Source organism: Pelodiscus sinensis, chromosome 1 (genome assembly GCF_049634645.1).
Source record: "Pelodiscus sinensis isolate JC-2024 chromosome 1, ASM4963464v1, whole genome shotgun sequence".
Taxonomy (NCBI): Eukaryota; Metazoa; Chordata; order Testudines; family Trionychidae; genus Pelodiscus; species Pelodiscus sinensis.
The window spans coordinates 190,592,832-190,610,381 of record NC_134711.1 but is presented as its reverse complement, the minus strand read 5'-3'; the positions used below and the strand labels follow the sequence as shown (position 1 = coordinate 190,610,381).

Below are 17,550 nucleotides of genomic sequence, written 5' to 3'. Positions count from 1 at the left end.
CTGGCCCTCCACACTGCCTGGAGCACACTGCGCCATTGTTCACACAGCCCTTAGGGTATGTCCAAACTACATCCCTCTTTCAAAGAAAATGAGTACAGGATCTTTCGAAAAAGGGTTTTTTCCCCCTGAAAGAACCCCCTCTAGATGGCAGTTTCACTTTCGAAATACCCTTTTTGAAAGACTGCACGGCCGCCATTATGCAAACAAAGCGCGGGAAATTCAAATCCCAGCTTAATTTGCAATTTCGATCTGTCTAATTTACATCCCTCTTTCAAAAGAGGGATGTAGTTTAGACATAGCCTTAGAGTCCCCTGGAGCGTGCAATGCAGTGCTCCAGCAGCAATTTAAAGGGCCCAGGGCACACTATGGACATAATAGTAGCAGCAGTGGCCGGAAGCCCCAGGCCCTTAAGAATTGCTGGGACCTCTTATGCCCTCCTGTTGGCAGGTCTGCTCTATAGCAGTGGAAGAGAAAGTGATGTGAGCGGATCGCTCCCCTGAATGTGTGTCTTTGGTCTCAGACTGATGAATACTTCAGGGAAGCAAGGCTCTTTCGTAGCTCACCCTGCTAGTTACAGATAATTTTTACATGCTAGCTGAGATAGTGTGGGTATGTCTACTTGATCTGGGAATTGTATCTCCCACTTGAAGTGTAGGCATACCCTAAATGAGTCAAGAGCACAAGCCCTTTCACTTAAGATTTGATCCAAAGTCCATTGACATCAATGCAACATTTTTCCATTGATTTCAATGGGCTTTGGATCAGACCCACAGGATTTCTGAGAATTTCCACTCCTTGGGTTTTTGTTGCAACAGTTGGTGATCTCAAATACTTTCACCAGTTCAGGAAACCACTCAGAGAAAGCCAGTACCCTGCATTCAGGTCATAGCAGACAGGTAAATAAATGTAAATGTATTTGTTTTCAAAGGTATAGAATTATTCAAGTTTAGGTTTAGACACATTCATGATCTGGGATTTTAATCAGTGCAAGGGCTTTTAAAAAAATATTTCATTTAAAACAGATCTTCATTTTTAAGACTATGCATTTCTTGAGATGCTAGTGCATGCAAACTCTTTCATTCCATCCTGTTTTAAATGCAATTCTGTCTTGTTTTCAGCAATGTAACCATTACATGTTAATGACACCTGAAAATAAATAAATAAACGTGGAAAGACAATGCCACTAAGGAAACTAACAACAGACTGCTCACCTGTGCTATCATGTAGAACCACAGGTTATGTATATTATAGAAATAGCCCAACCCAAACATTGCAGTGAAGAGTCCACTGGCAAGCATTCCAGCTGTTAGATAATACCGGATAGGCAGTCGCTCTCCTATTATACCACTGCAAATGTACAGAAGTAAAGGGAGTAAAATATTTAAAAGAAACATTGTGAAACATTTCATACAAACTTTCATCCCAAATACAGAATGTTAAATTTCTACATCTATTAGGGTTTCCCCCTGGAAGTTTCAACAGAAATTATAATTAAAATTGAGCAATTTGTAAAATGTGATTCAATTAAATAATAAGAAGTATTGGGTTCATCATATGACAAATGCTGATATGGAAATAATAAATAGAATGGTTTTACTGTGGGCATAATGGGAATTGCTTTCAACACAACTGTTAGTGTCACAGTGGGAGTATCCACACAGCAGCTGGGAAGTGTAATTCCTAGCTCAAGCATGCACTAGCCCTGCTTGAGATAGTGCTCTAAAAACAGAAGCATGAACATAGTAGAGCAGGACTGTGCCTCAGGACCTCGGAGAGGATTATATTCAGGGAACGAGCCCACTATGTACTCAGGTGGCTAACTGATATCACCACAGTCACCCTGCTCCTTTTAATCACTAGAGCTAGGGTATGTGTATGTCTACCAGATCCAGGAATACTCATTGATGTATATGGGCTAGACTAGACTGTCACCTGTGATACATTTCTGTTCAAGGGAATACGGATCCTTCCTATGAATTTCTGTAAGAGTCTCAGGATAGATACATTTTTCACAGGGCTTGAAGTGAATGTAACAATCCAAGTTTCTGCTCCCTTATCTTTAGTGATTACTCATCAGAAGCTTCCCAAAAGAGAAGGATAACAAATTAGAAGTGATGCAGCTGTCTGAATTAATAGTTCAAGTAGTATGGGGGGAGAAAAAAGAAACAAATTACCTCAAATACATTCCAACTGCATAAGCACACAGAAACGAGTAATCCAGGGCTCCCAGTAATTGCTTGTAGTTGTTCTTGTCTAAGAATATATTTTCAAAACAAATCAGTGGAAAACGTTTATCAATAGCTTTCAAGCCCTTATACATTACATGTACAGATCTTGGAAATCTTTTTTTTAAAAGGTATTTTTAGTCTTAAGTGAATTTTCTAGTAGAAAAAAAAATAGAAAATGTCAGTTGCTGACATTTTGCATTCTGTTTAAAGAAAGAATACCATAATTTCTGTTTTCCTCTATTAAATATTAGAAAAAAATTTGTTCAGAGTATCCTTAATCTCACCTTGATACATCACTGAAGGATTACCACACGGATAGAGATGCAGAACTGTCAGCTTTGAATGATTCTCAACTACTGGGCCATCCCATGGAACAACGGTCTTTCTACACAAGGCCGTAGGAGGCTGGGATGTGTGCCGGGTGGATTTGGAGATTCTCAGGCTGGGCCTGCATTTACAGTAGCTCTTCTCTGCAGACACTTGCTGCAGGGATAGGAAGGGTTCTCTCATCACTCTAGTAAATCCACCTCCCTGAGCGATGGTAGCTAGGTCAACAGAAGAATTCTTCTATTGGCCTAAGAGCTGTCTTCATGTGGACGTAAACCAGCTGAGTTATGTCACTTGGGTAAGGATTTTATACACCCGAATGATGTAGCTGGGTCAATCAATTCCATCTAGCGTGAACCAGCCCGCAGTTTGAGCACGTTGTGACAGATTTTGCAACCGAGTCCAGTATTGATGGGGATAATACTATAGTAATTTTATTAATGGGGTTTTTTTTGGTGAGCCAAGGATTGTAGGCAACTCCAGTGGGAAAAAGTTACCACTGGTTCCTGCAGAAATTAAACGCAGTAGGAGGGTGATGGAGGCAAATCACTCAGGCTGTAAATCTCTATAGAGCAGTGCCATCCTCTGGGAAGCTTTGCATGAAATCCCTGACCCACCGTGATAAACAAACCATTCATAAATATACAGTATATCTCCAACGATCCTGCAAGTGGATGCAATATTGAAGGGAAAATGCAGGTGCAGCACACAAACTTAAGAGAAGGATAAAAAGAACTTAAAGGAGAACTCTGCTCAGCTTGAAATGCTGATGAGCCATTGACTCACAACAAGGGATTTGCACTCTTCTCTAGTCTGTGCGTCTCAAAACTGTTATTTTCAAAGTTCTGTAACTTGAGTGCTGTACCAGCGATGTGACTGTGGTTAAGAAATTCTGCTCCTTGCTTACCTGCCACATTATCCCCAACATAGGGATATAAGTGAGTAGTTGACTAACCATTGAACCTAGGCTTATCAGTTAGTCAAGTTGACTACTCAAATTTCCCCCCTCCTTGGCTGCCTGTAGATCAGAGGCAGAAGCATGGGGGGTAGAGGGAGGGGCAAGAGGAGGCTGCCACGAAGCAGCCTTTGTCCACTGGGACTCCCCGTGGACGGGGCTGCTGTCAGAGTAGCCTCTGCCTGCAGCTAGCCCGGGCCACTGTGGACAGGGGCTGCTCTGGCTGGGCAGGCAGCCCGACTCAGTTCCAGCTCACACCAGGTCCAGGACCTACTCCAGCTTATTTGCAGTTTAATTGTAGTGGGAGCCAAGCTGCCTGCATGCCCAGCTCTTACTACATTTAAACTGCAGAGCCACAGCAGGGGTAGCTCCCAGAGCTGGCGCAAGCTGAGCCTAAGTGCTTCTTCCCTCATGGACTACTCAAGTAGTCGATAAAAATTCTATCAGCTACATGATTAGCAAATTACCCACCTCTTAACATCTTTACCCCCAAAGGGTAAAGCCCACAGTACACACAGACTAAGTGAAACTCTGTGACAATGAGTGTAAGCAACTGGGGGATAGACAGCAGAGACCAGTAAGCAGCATCTCAGATGCTGGTTTGCAGCGTCTAGGGTGGCTCAATGGTAGCACCCCACTTCCTAACGAAGCATGCCTCAAAGAGCCGGGGTTGGGGAAACTTTTTTAGGTCGGAAGCGACTGACCCACAAAAAAATTGGTTGGGGGCCACACACAAGTGAGAAGGGGAAGGGAGGGAAACATCCTTTACCTGACCCCAGACTGAGAAACCATAAGCTTTCCCATGAGCTGGCTCAAGGTAAGTTGAGGGCTGGGGCCAAGGCTGGCTCACAGGCTGAAGGTTCTCTGCCTCTGCCCTCGAGAGTCTCAGAGCTATATAGAGTGGGTTACAAGGCCACTTGGTAAAACAGCCTACATACAGCTCAGAGTGCAAGATCACAGCCTTAGAGGTCACAGCCTTAGAAATCATTGAATAGTTTCTCCTTTGCTAGTGGGCTATCACATCTATTAACATTCCCTGTTAATGATCAGATATTGAACACAAACTGTCAAGCACTTATTCAAAATCTATTATTATATTCAAGTTATTATGGTTTTAATGTGTAAATAAGCAAAACATAGCTAAATTGTAGTTAAAGGGCTTTCTAAATGAGCATACAGGCAGTCCCCGACTTATGCGGATCCGACTTATGTCGGATCCGCACTTACGAACGGGGCTCTCTCGCCCCGGAGCTCACAGGCAGCGGTCAGCCACCTCGAGCTCCGGGGCGAGAAAAGCTGCTCCCGGTGCCCCTAGTCTGCTGGGGACCGTCTCCAGCAGACCAGGGGCATCGGGAGCAAACCCGCAGCAGCGGCGGGTTCCCGCGCTTCTGAGGCTTTGCCAGAGCAAAGCCTCAGAAGCCGGGGACCCCGCCGCTGCTGCGGGTTCGCTCGCGATGTCCCTGGTCTGCTGGAGACCGTCTCCAGAAAACCAGGGGCACCAGGAGCAAAGCGGTTCGGTGCCAGAGCAAAGCCTCAGAGGCAAGGCACCCCCCCCCCCCCCCGCTGCCGCTTTGCTCCCTGTGTCCCTGGTCTGCTGGGGGGGGGGCGCAGCTAGTGTGCCCCCCCCAGCAGACCAGGCTTTTGTTGTGGACCCTGGGGCAGAGCAGCTGGGGCACTGCCGGTTGGTCCCGCAGCGCCACTGTGGGCACTACTGGACCAACCCGGCAGCACCCCAACTGCTCTGCCCCAGGCGTCCTGATTCAGCCGCTGCTGGTCAGTTTCAGCAGCGGCTGAATCAGGACTCCTGGGGCAGAGCAGCTGGGGTGCTGCTGGGTTGGTCCAGTAGCACTGAGGAGCGGTGCTACTGGAGCAACCCAGCAGCACCCCAGCTGCTCTGCCCCAGACGTCCCCAAGTCAGCCGTTGCTGAAACTGACCAGCGCTGACTACAGGAAGCCCGAGGCACAGTTGCTCTGCCCCGGGCTTCCTGGAATCAGCTGCTGATCAGTTTCAGCAGCAGCTGACTTGGGGTTCTTAAGTTGAATCTGTATGTAAGTCAGAACTGGCGGTCAGTTTCAGCAGTGGCTGAATCTGGACGCCAGTTCCGACTTACATACAGAGTCAACTTAAGAACAAACCTACAGTCCCTATCTTGTACGTAACCCGGGGACTGCCTGTATTTTCTTTTTGAAGGTGCCTGCATTTCTAGAATGTGCCCCGTGCCACTGAATAGCTTATAGAGCTGGTTAGAAATTCCATGGGAAAGTCTGACATTTCAAAATTTGTTTTTGTTTCATGTTGGAAACATTTTTCCACAGAATGAATATTCTGGAAGCATTGAATTGTTTTGTTTCAGTGGTATCATACCCATTGAAAGTATTTTATTATATATTATATGATTATAAGATAGAAGTCAAAATGAAACAAAACGAAAGAGCCTAAACAATCAGTTTTGACATATCTCTGTGACAAAAATCTATGGAATTAACAACATCCCATGAAACATTTATATTTGACAAATTTGCATTTTCGGACTGAAATTTGTTCCTTCAAAAAGATTAAGACCAGCTCTAATAGTTTAGACTTCAGCAGTTGTACTCATAATTTATTTAGAAAAGTTATTAAGAGACTTGCCTTTTAAAGCTTCATTTCATTTGTGACACTCACAACATATTAGCCAGGTTTAATTAGAAACAAAACATGCACCTCCTATACATTTTCCTATGGGAAGGATCCCTGTCATAAATAACAAATTACGACACTTGTATAAATACCCTTATTACAAAATTAGCATGCAGGTCAACTCACCAAATGGCTCCCAACCACACTGAGACTCATTAAATAACTTCTTATCAAGCTGACTGTGGATGGCATATTCTTTGTAGGAGTTGAGTTCAATTTCATTTGGAGGAGCACAGTGCTTATGTAGTTCTCCCTAATGTAGAAAGAGAATTTGACAATATAAAACTCATTTGGCACAAACTCCTGCTATGCACAACAGAGTACTAAATTTAACAAATCTAGCTAATTATGGGCCCTAGCCAAAGCCCATTTAACTCAATAATATGTCCAAATATCAATTAATTGAATAGTCAATTAACCTCACGAATTCTTATCGGTTACTCGACTATTCTATAGTCCCCGGGGGTGCGGCCAGCAGTCAGTGTGCTCCAGCCCCACTCCTGAGAAGCCCTCTGCCACACCGCACTTCTGCCTCTGTATCAGAAGCAGCAGCGTGGGGTGTAAGGTAGGAGCTGGTCCATGAGAGGCACCAGTTTAAAAACCAGCTCCCCGCGCAGAGGAGCTTCCTGTTACCCCATGCTGGTGCCTCTGATATAGAGGCAGCAGCCTGAGGTGGCAGCAGCCCCTGTCCAGGGGAGAGGGAGTCTGAGCTCCCAGATCCTGTGCAAACAAGAACTGACCTGGGCTACCTGCCCGCCTGGCTCCTAATACATTTTAAATGCAGAGCCACAGCGGGAGTAGGTCCCAAACCCGTAACAAGCCAGGAATGAGTTGGGCTGCTGGCCAACGTCCAATAAAATTTACTGGGGGGTGCGGGGGAAAACGTGTGTAGTCTATAACATTAACCAATTAACTTTTACTTATTGGTTAATCGACTAAACTATTACATCCCTAATGTCTATCCTTTTTAATTTGCAGTGCTGTTGTAGCTGTGTTGGTGCCAAGATCTCAGAGGGTATGTCTACACAGCAAAGTTATTTCGAAATAACAGCCGTTATTTCAAAATAACTTTCCTAGAGTCTACACGGCCAAACTGCTATTTCGAAATTAATTCGAAATAGCAAAGTGCTTATTTAGAATTTGGTAAACCTCAATCCACGAGGAATGATGCCAAATTCGAAATAGCTATTTCAAAATAAGTGCTGTGTAGACACTTATTTCAAAATAGGGGGCCTCCAGCCTTCCCAGGGTGCCCTGGTGGCCACTCCAGCCTCAGCCAAGAACACTCCTCTCCCTCCCCTCTCCACAGAGCCCTTAAAAGGGTAGACTCTGGCCACAGTGCCTGTGCCAGCTCCAAGCCTGCCAGCCCAGAGCCAGCAGTCACTGCCCCTGACCCAGTGGCCCCAAAACATGAGCCAGCAAGCCACTGGCAGCCAGCCCTCTACCTCTCCTCAAGAGCAGTCTGCCAGCTCCCAGGAGCTTGCCAGGGCCCGGAGAAGGCGGGCACCTTCCTAGTCCAGGGTGGAGATCATGGACCTTATTCAGGTTTGGGAGGGATGCCCCCAACGTCCATGATCTCTGCAGTAGATGGAGGAATGCGGCCCTCTATGCAGAATAGCTGCCAGCCTGGACACCAAAGGCCACATGTGAACCCAGGAGCAGGTTTCCATGAAAATCAAGTTGGTCTGGCGAGACTCCTATCCCTGAACTTCCCTTCTCCCTTCTTCCCCTTGCTTCCCCCTTCCAGCTCCCTCCTCCAAGGTTTCCCCCTCCCTTTTCCCACTTTCTCTCCTCCTCTCTCCCACCTCCTTTCCCCAGTCTCACCAGAGTTTCATTCCACCCCATCAGTTTTGTTAAATAAAGACAGTTTGTGTTCATGAAAATGTGTATTTTATTTGACATCAGGAACGGGGGTGGAGGGAGGGAAGTGGAAGGATGTGAGGGAGGAATGAGGCACAAGCCCCCAGTGGGGAAGACCAGGGAGGCTCTTAGTACTCCTCAGGGTGGAAGCTCTCCCGCAGGGCCTCCTGGATACTGACAGCCCACCGATGGACCTCCCACATGGCAGCCTGCAGAAAGCGCAGCCAGGCTCGCAGCAACACATCCAAGAGAAGCACCAGAGTGCCCAGGGGCAGCTCTGGCTCCATGTTGCATAGTGCTGTGGTGTCCCAAGTGAGGGAAACCAGAGCACGCAGAGACAAAATGCTTTGCTGTCCCTCATTGAGGTAGGCAAGCAAGCAGGGAAACCTGAGAACCAGCTGTCCGGGGAGGGTGGGGCGAGGTCCCTTTAAGCACAGGCCTAGATAGCCACAGGCAGCAGCCACACAAAGTAACTCCTGACCTGATGCCCTGCCGGACCTGGTTCCGGCCATCCTTAAATGCGATTAAACGTCCACTCGGAGTGGACGTGCTATTTCAAAATAGCAAAATGCTATTTCAAAATGCATTGTGTGTGTAGATGCATTATTTCGAAATAACTTATTTCAAATTAACTATTTCTAAATAAGATATTTTGAAATAATGCTGTAGTGTGGACATACCCAGACAGACAAGGTGGGCGAGGTTATGTTTTTTATGGAATCAGCTTCTATTGGTTCAACAGCCTTTAGAATGGCACAGAGCTCTTCTTAGAGTCAGTCCAACAAAAGATATTCTTTCATCCATCTCATCTCTCTAATATCTACTCTAATGGCTTTGGATAAGTTCCTATGAATGAAGCACCCTTCACCAGTCAGGCTAACAGCAATGTTACAATGACAAACACTAGGGCTGATTAACCACTCTTATGCTTCACTTTCATGTCACTGAATGTCAAAGGATGCCTACAAAGTTTGTCTGGGAGTTACACTGGTATAAGATTAGAGTAAATACAATTCTACACCTATTAGAAGTCAGTGAAATTTTTGCCAAGACTTCACTTGAAGCAGGACTGGGCTCAAAACAGCAGTCCGAATCTAGCAAACAGGTACCTGCTTAACTTTAAGTATTGTGAATAATCCCATCAAAGTCTCTGTGCACAGTGTTAAGTATGTGCATTATCTTTGCATCACCAAGGGAAGTATATTTTATTTCATCCCAGATAATGCAGCACAGCCAAATTTAGGTCAGGGATAGAAGAGAAAACACACTCCATTGAAACTGCAAGGGAAATTTAGGGAGATGAAATGTAATTAGCAGGATTGACACAGCAGAGATCAACACCCTATTATCATTTCAAGTGCTATGGGAACATGAATGATCAGAAACAGACCAAGACTTGGATTTTATATATCATTGGAAAGATGGCATTTCCAACAGCACAGCACACTAATCAATATGCTGAAAAAATGTTCCAGTTCACTCAGCTGTTCCCATAAGTCAACAAGAATATTTCAGTGGTATGGGACACCATATACACCACACAGAAGCAGAATATCTCCATCCCTCTCCCTGCGAGGAATGATCTATTCACTGTGTATAAAGGGGTTAATGATTTATATTTTTAAAAAATGCTCATATGTAAGTGACATTCTCAACCACACAGGTGTAAATTTGGAATTAACCTCAGGGAAGTTATTCTGAATTTACACTGCTGTGAATAAGGGCAAATTTGTCCCTATGTCATCTAAAAACATTGCAATACCCTTTCTTCATACAAAATACATTTAATTTTTTCAGTTTCTCTCAAACATTGCTCCTTAGTCCCAAGCACACAGCAATTGCACATACCCATACTGCAAGCTGACGTGCATGACCAGACTTCTAGGTCTGTGAAGAGTTGCACTGACATGACCAGGACTCCATAATGAAGTAGAGATTTACACATACTGATCACATTCCAGGAATGGAGCCTTATGCTCAAGATGAAATGGAACAGGAACATATACTGACACTGCAGAAACAGTATGGATGGGAATTTCACTTTTGACAACTATTCCCTGTCAAAAAATGCTATTTTATAATCTCAGCAAAATACAGTCTAATTTAAGATAACATGGGTTTCATATGAAAGATCTGTCTCTCTCTCGGTGTATATATATGAAGGAAACAGTGTTCAAGTCAGTTTTATCTCTTGCATAAACAGGTTCTTATTGGGAATTAAATCAGAAGGTTAATGAAACACTTGACAGTTTGGAATGTAAACAATGAAACCATCTCTAAGTGATTTGCACTCTGATAACAGGTTCATTTCTTTTTATTTATAGTATGGAGCGAGAATTTTTGGTTTTGATATAAATAGGCTGTTGAAAAAGTTTTAAAAAATATACACAAGAAATAACCTCAAGTTAATATACTGCCAATCTGTTCTAAAAGACTAAAGGCAAAAATGAAACATATTGTATTTCTCTGATTTCACTGCACTAGCTCATGTGTAGTACTGCACAATCCTTTTTGATCATCAAATCCACACAATTTACTCAGTCAAGACTGAGTAACTGAGCAGCTCTAAGACTTCAAGTCCTGATCCTGCAAACACGCATGTACTTTGCTTAACTCGCATGAGGGCCTAAAACCGGAAGTATGCACAGTATTCTATGTATGGTTTCAGCAAAAACATTTATAGTATGAGATTATGGTATGACAATTACCTGTAATTACCTGTAGATTGCTTTTATAGCACTGTGGGTTAAACTTGAGCACTGTCTTTCAAAAAAGACAAAAGGATACTTCCCTGTGGATAAAATTAGGAGGTTATTTAAACAAAATGATTCGTTGTTGCTTACCTTAACTATACTAATAGGTTTTCTTGACAAGTGGAAACTAGTATATAGCAAAAAGGTCAGAACAAAAGTGAAGGCTCTGCACCTGTAAGAAAAATATAAAATATAAAAAACACCGATTTTTCTTAAATTATTTCATTCACTAGATTTATATCTTCAAAATATTTCAAAGTATTTACATTTTTCATTTCTTACTAACCCTTGACTCTAAAATGTCTCTAAATTAGCTTTAAACTAGGATCCTCAGGGTGCAAATTTGAGCAATTTCTATAGTTATTTAAGCCAGCATCAGAACAAAGCATCATTTACCCCAGAGGTTCACTGGTTGTTGACAGAGAACATGTTGCTGACTCTTCTCTTCCTTTCCAGTTACTAATGCTATTACAAGTGTAATGTATCCATTTAAATCTCCAACTGAAGTGTAGGTAGCCACAATACAGTACAAATACCATATAATTGATATTGTGCCAAAACACCATGGCTAACACCACTTCTACTACAAAAAACACCACAGGATCCTTAGTGACCACAAGGAGTCAGGGCTTCAGTTTCGGGTGCTGTCTAATGGATGGTACCTCCAGAAATACAGTAGTAATATTGAATGCATTGGTTAAGCATGGAATTAGAGGCAAACAGCAATTCAGTAACTTGTATAACACATTCTCTGCCACAGGTAATTTTCTGGATTTTCTTGGTCATCACTTTTCCAAGAACTATGTTTAACCCTGCTTAGCTTGCAGAACCAGCACCTGCACAGCAGACTATGCAACTAAGACTACCCAAACACCCCATCTGTGTTTTGGTATCAGAGTTTATAGTGGGTGTTCAGTTATGTCCATTACTGAAGATTGCATTTCATAATAAAACTGCAATTAATCTTCCCTTGCAGCTGTTAGATGAAGTGTATGATAAAAAAAACTGTTCAAATGTAACAGGAAAAACTTAAAAAACAACAAACAGTCTTTAAAGTGCTACTAGACTAACAAAACATGTAGATGTATCATGAGCTTTCATGGGCACAATCCACTTCTTGAAGAAGTGGGCTGTGCCCACGAAAGCTCATGATACCATCTACGTGTTGTGTTAGTCTTTAAAGTGCTACTAGATTATTTGTTGCTTTTTAAGTTTTTCTTAAAGTCATTTATTTACTGTAACAAATCCCATCGCTCTTTCCCTTGAAAAGCCAAGAAGAGCTGAAAAGACCAAAACAGAATTAAAAAGTTGTCAAAAGACTTTCATGTTATAGTTTCCAAGAACAATTAGACAAGTACAGTTATTTATTTTACAGTAGTACCAACCAATATCAAGGTCCTGTTGTGATAGGCACTGTTGCAAATAAAATTGTATTACCCAAGAGAAGAAGGATCTGTGTCTATGATAACCATTGATTTTTTTTTCACAGACATAAACCAAATAACTCAAAATAAAAGGCTGTGATTCATCTCTCCAAGCACATAATATGTGAAGTAAAACAGCGGAAGTGCTTATTCTCTAGCATACAAAATTATTGATGATGGAAATGTGTTCCTGACCCCTATATCACTCTGTACTAGCATCAACTCTCCTGATTAAAAAATTGTTAGCAGGGCTCTTCATTATGCAATAAAAAAACCATTTCTTTAATAAAGACTTATTTTACATTCTAAGAAATAAAAAAAAGTTAGAGAGTCTGAGTCAATGGAATAATCTCTCAGATAACATCTGGTATTATGTGGGATGGATGTCAGTATGGTATACTTGAAAACAACTTACCACTGATCTCTTGTAAATAAAACGATGAAATGAACTCCAGGGGGAAGTTGAGCCATTTACTTCAGTGCCAGAATCGGGGGTTAGGTGACAAAATGCTATGTTTGGAAAAGGATTGTTCCGGATTCAAGCTTTTTATCTAGGATGGTCCTAATGCTGTGTAATTGAATTTTGTGGAACAGTTCTGAAAGATGTCAGACCAAGCAGATCCCCTTTAGGACTTCTCTTTGATATTTTCAGTCACTTTGAATGATCAACTGTTCTGATTTAAAAAGATATTGAAACGTTAGTGTTTTAATTGCATAGTGGTTCCCATTTTCAGTAATGTAAATAAAGTGCTACAACTTTAAAAAAAAAAGACATCAAAAATCTGTAGCAACAGTTTAAACCATTAAAAAAATTATAAATTTCTAAAGGCTACCTTTGTCTCCTTGTTGGTACCACACCCAAATACGTTTTTCTCGATGACATCAGAACAGATAAAAAGACCTCATTGAGGATGTGATCTAAAGATCACTGAAGTTAATGAAACGATCCCATTGATTTCATTTGGCTTTGCTTCTGACCCCAAGAGACTGCAAGTGGGCAATTTCCTACCAGGCAATGATGTATTTTAAAACACCAGATGCGCTCAAATTTCTGATGCCATGGGGAACTTACCAATTCCTGGCCCAATACAGTTATTTTAAACCCTCTCCTCTAATAAGAAAAGGTACATAATAACCTTGATTGCAGATACTGCAGGGTGTACTAGTTACACTGCTGCTTGGCATGTTTGGCCCAGAATGATAAATAATAAGACTGGCCTCCCTAGACAAGCAAAAGAATGTAAGCTAAAGAAAAATCTTAAAGTCCTCACTATTGCTAAGGACTTACTGGATTGTTAAGAGATGTCACATAGATGCCAGAGGCATTGATTTGTGAACTTTAGTCCTTTAATCTTTATTCCCCTGTATTAGCAGAAAGAATTGTGCTTCTGCTCTTCCACCAGCAGCCAGTATTCAACACAGTAATGAGTGTATCAAAGCTGGCCTAACTCCACTTATATTTTAGATGTTTCAGTTTAAGTCTTTAGATGGAGAAATCTAATCACCCCTGAAATAATTACCCAACACCATGAATTCACTGGTCCACTCCATTATGTTGCCATACGTATTTGTGGTTGCTGTGCACTTGCTTCCTTAGCTTCTCATGCTGACCCTGGTTTAACTTTCCTTTCTTCTTGAGTGAAATTCAGATGTGGTATGAACAGCCAGGTCAAGAGTCCCCCCCCCCTCCCCCCACACACACATAACATTCACCCAGGGTTCTGCTGCTGAAGCAGACACACATGAATGACTGCACACGTCAGCTATATTTTTCCATGTTAGTCCCACACAAGTTAGTATGAAGGCCACAATGGAGCTCTGGCAGAATCTTGTGCTTCATACAACTGGTACAAAAGGTTGAAATAATGGCTGCATGGAAAGTGCTGCCCAGCACCCTGACACTAGTTTGTGGGGACTGATTTCACTGTCTTATCCACCACCCACATAAAAGCTGCCAATCTCTGTCTTTATGCATAGGGAGCAGATCTCAGCCTAACTTCTTATGGAAGAAAATTTCAATTGTTTACCACCACATCTATCCACCCACCCGTTCACCAGACGTCTGAAGTGATTAAAAAAATGAAAATGAGAATCCGTGACAAGAGTGACAAAGATGTAGCCATAGTAACAGTTATATTCATTTTATGGCAGCATGGGATCATTAAGTATTAATATTAAGTTGATATCTGAAAGGGGAAGTAGTATGTTACAAAGGCAATGGCAAGCATAATAGGTAACTCATTGAGGAATCATCCTTTTTTATTATTGAAGCAAGTGTAAATACACATCAGAAAAAAAATTAATTCTGTTTTCTAGTGTTTTGTTTTCAGTAACTCTAAGGACTTAATTTTCTAACCTAAAAGAAGCAACTAAGTAGCAGGAAAGGAGCACGTCAAACCTGGTAGATAAATGCAGGGATGGCTCTAGACCCCAGGCAAGGAACATCTTTGGTGCCTGCAGCTCCATTAATTAAACTTTTCAATACCCTATTTTTGTTGCATTTTAGCCTATTTCATGACTTAAAACAAATCCTGCTATATAAGATGATAAATGTACATGCTAGAATCTGTAAATCTGCAAGCCCAGCACCCCATGCAGTCCAGCACCCCAGCAGTCACCTGGGTCGCTTGCCCCTAAATCCAGTTCAGGATAAATGAGCATCTTACCATCTCCTCCTTTTATGATAGTGTGGGGGAAGGCATGCTATAGTTATCTCTGAAATAGTATTTGCAATCTCAGGGCTAGATTGTACCTTTAAGCAAAGCACTGAGCTAGAGTGGCGCATAAAATGCATTATCCCCAGAGACCTTGTGCATTACAGACCTCTGAGGCATAGTTCCCTCTTTGCTTCCTCCCTGAAGATATAATAATTTGTTGTTGGCCTATACCAGTAGCAAATTGCAACAACCTTCAACACTGGCCTAAGCAGTGTTGCACTGGGGGACTAGAGAAAAGGCTCTGTGCCTCTGCCCATTCCTACCTACTCTGGGAGAAGTCGAGTAAGCAGGTATGAAGGAATTCTTCACTCCCTTAAGTCAATATGAAACTCAAAACCTAGCCCTAAACTGCTATTCTCTTTAGCTTATAAACTCTCTTAATGTTCTATGTGCCTGTGCTTTGTCATAACTCATAAGGGATTTCAACAACAACAACAAACCTAAACAAAACCCTCAGGAACATGCAACATAGTTGGTGCTATCAGTGATGACCAGCAAACCTGAATCATTCAATTAGTGATAACTGCCCAGTCTCTCTAAGTGTCAATATGCTGAATCAAGGCCACTACTTAAATAGGAATTGTCATTATTGGCTGCATAATGACTGCGTCTCCTAGGGTATTTTGCTAACAGAGGAAAGAGAGAATCGAAGGTTACCTTGTTTAACAGGTAGTGGAATTTCCTGATCTTTATAAAAGCCTACATCCTGGAACGTTTGATTACACATTACAGATCCGTTTCACCAGGATTCAACACCATCCTGAACAGTGCTTATCTCTGGGTTTCATCACTTTAGTGTTGCTTGTCCAAAACACTGTGCCTTAAATTATATGTACACACACATGCACACACACAATTACTACCTTCAAGACAAATACAGGTTTCTTGCAAGACAGTTGGTTGTATAAATGATGCCTAAAAAGTGCACCTCCTATGGTGGTTACCTGACAGGTAACGCCTCCGAGGAAACTTCCTGTTTGGGACCTGCAGCTAAGTAGATTATTACAACTCTTTCAACCCACATGAGAAAAAAGAAACAGAATGTATTTTTAAAGGCACCATTAGGTTCAGTCACAGAACTTCCAAGTGCCCAGACATTTAACTGACTGTACGCTTGGGAAAATGAAGTAGCAAGAAGTTTTACACTCACTATCAGCCTAGGGGGAAATGAGGAGGGCAGCTAACGGAAGATGGACCGCTACCGCTTAACCCCCTTAGCGCAAAACGCACTAGTCTCACTGAAGACAATGAGCTACTCAAGCAAGACCGGGTTCGTCTTGTGTGCAGCCTCGTCCGCGCCAACTGCGGCTCTCCCAAAGGCTTTCTGGGGGTGAAGCAGTGGCAGAGTGAATCAGTGAGGAGGGGGGGACCAGCAACCCAGACGCCTCTCTGTTTGGAGCAGGAGCACGAGGCTGTAACTCTGCCTCCGCTGGCCCGTGCCACTCGCTCAGCCTGCCTCCCCTGCATAGGGGACGAGAATGATTCCCAGGCGGAGGGAGCAGGTGCGTCTCTCTAACCAAGAGCCCTCCTCCCCGGCTAGCCCCACACCACCCGAGCCTCCCCTTTCCCCCAGGGCTCTTCCCCTCCCATTGGTCCCCTCTGAGGCACAGACCCAAGCGCTCACCAGACAATCGCGCTCGGAGGAGATCAAGCGAGGGCTCTTGAGCTGCACAGTCTCGCGCATTGGCCGGTGTTTCCTTGCTGCTTGGATACTTCCTGCTTGAGCTGCCGGGTGTGGCTCCCCCTGGTTTCATTCATGCTCAGCTGGTCCCAGCTCTCGGTGAGCTCTAGGAGAACCTGTTTGCACGGGGCGCGCCTCCCCCCGCCTCGCCCTCTGAATTAGCTCCACATACAGCGCAGGAAGACGAAAGCAGCGCAATGTGCACAAAGACAACACAGCTCCCTTTACAGTTGGCCCATCCAGTGTACGTTCAGCAGCGCTTCTGCCTAGAGAAACCCACGCATGCAAGGCGCTGCAAAGTGTTAGACATTTAATTCCCTAATGTACATCGCAGCTCGGTTTCATTTGTCACACATACTTTCCGGTTAAAAAGGCAAAACTCTCAGGTCACGAATTGGCACAAATTTTAGATTTTATAATCCACAATCCAAAAGGAAATGCCCCACAGAGAAAAATCCATACGGAAAAACACCCAACAACTTTCCTCCGCTTTGTTTAACACATAATTGCAGGAAGATTGTGCTCCTTGCAGAAGAATCTGAAAGCGAAACTGGCTAGAAACAAGAGAAATCGATTGCTGTGTTTTTATTGGACAAGCCAAGAGAGAAGTAAACAAATATAAAATGATGAAAAGTAGGGCTTTGCTCTTGAAATGAGTCCCACCTGGTGGGAGCTGCATGGACCTTAGTTATATTTTTAAACTTTTATTTTAATCAACAGAAAGCGTTATTTCTTAAAGGCTTTTTTTTAAAAAGCATTTTAACCTGACACTTTCTATTTGCAATTCAGGATTTTTGTAAGTTATGGTTTTGTATTTGTTTGAGATTATTTTGAAAATACAAGAGGCATTTACTAGAAAGTGCCTCGTTCTCATAGGTGATATAGTAATTGGCCTTGATTCTTCAACAACTTATGATCAAAGTGT

General features: G+C 42.9%; 1 protein-coding gene across 2 annotated transcripts in view; it reads right to left on the bottom strand.

Moving 5' to 3' along the window:
- Nucleotides 1–17,181, bottom strand: part of SLC37A1 (solute carrier family 37 member 1) — a 49,794-nt gene extending 32,613 nt beyond the window's left edge. Inside the window, exons 1-6 of one of the 2 annotated variants that reach the window (XM_006137867.4) lie at nt 16,569–17,181; nt 12,643–12,901; nt 10,894–10,975; nt 6,317–6,443; nt 2,175–2,253; nt 1,212–1,347 (exon numbers count right to left, since the gene is read on the bottom strand). In XM_006137867.4, the coding sequence (XP_006137929.1) occupies nt 1,212–1,347; nt 2,175–2,253; nt 6,317–6,443; nt 10,894–10,975; nt 12,643–12,698 (480 nt within the window). In that variant the 5' untranslated portion in view covers nt 12,699–12,901; nt 16,569–17,181. The remainder of the gene's footprint in view (nt 1–1,211; nt 1,348–2,174; nt 2,254–6,316; nt 6,444–10,893; nt 10,976–12,642; nt 12,902–16,568) is intronic. The other variant, XM_014581016.3, reaches the window with a different exon arrangement.
- Between the last annotated feature and the right edge of the window lie 369 nt (nt 17,182–17,550).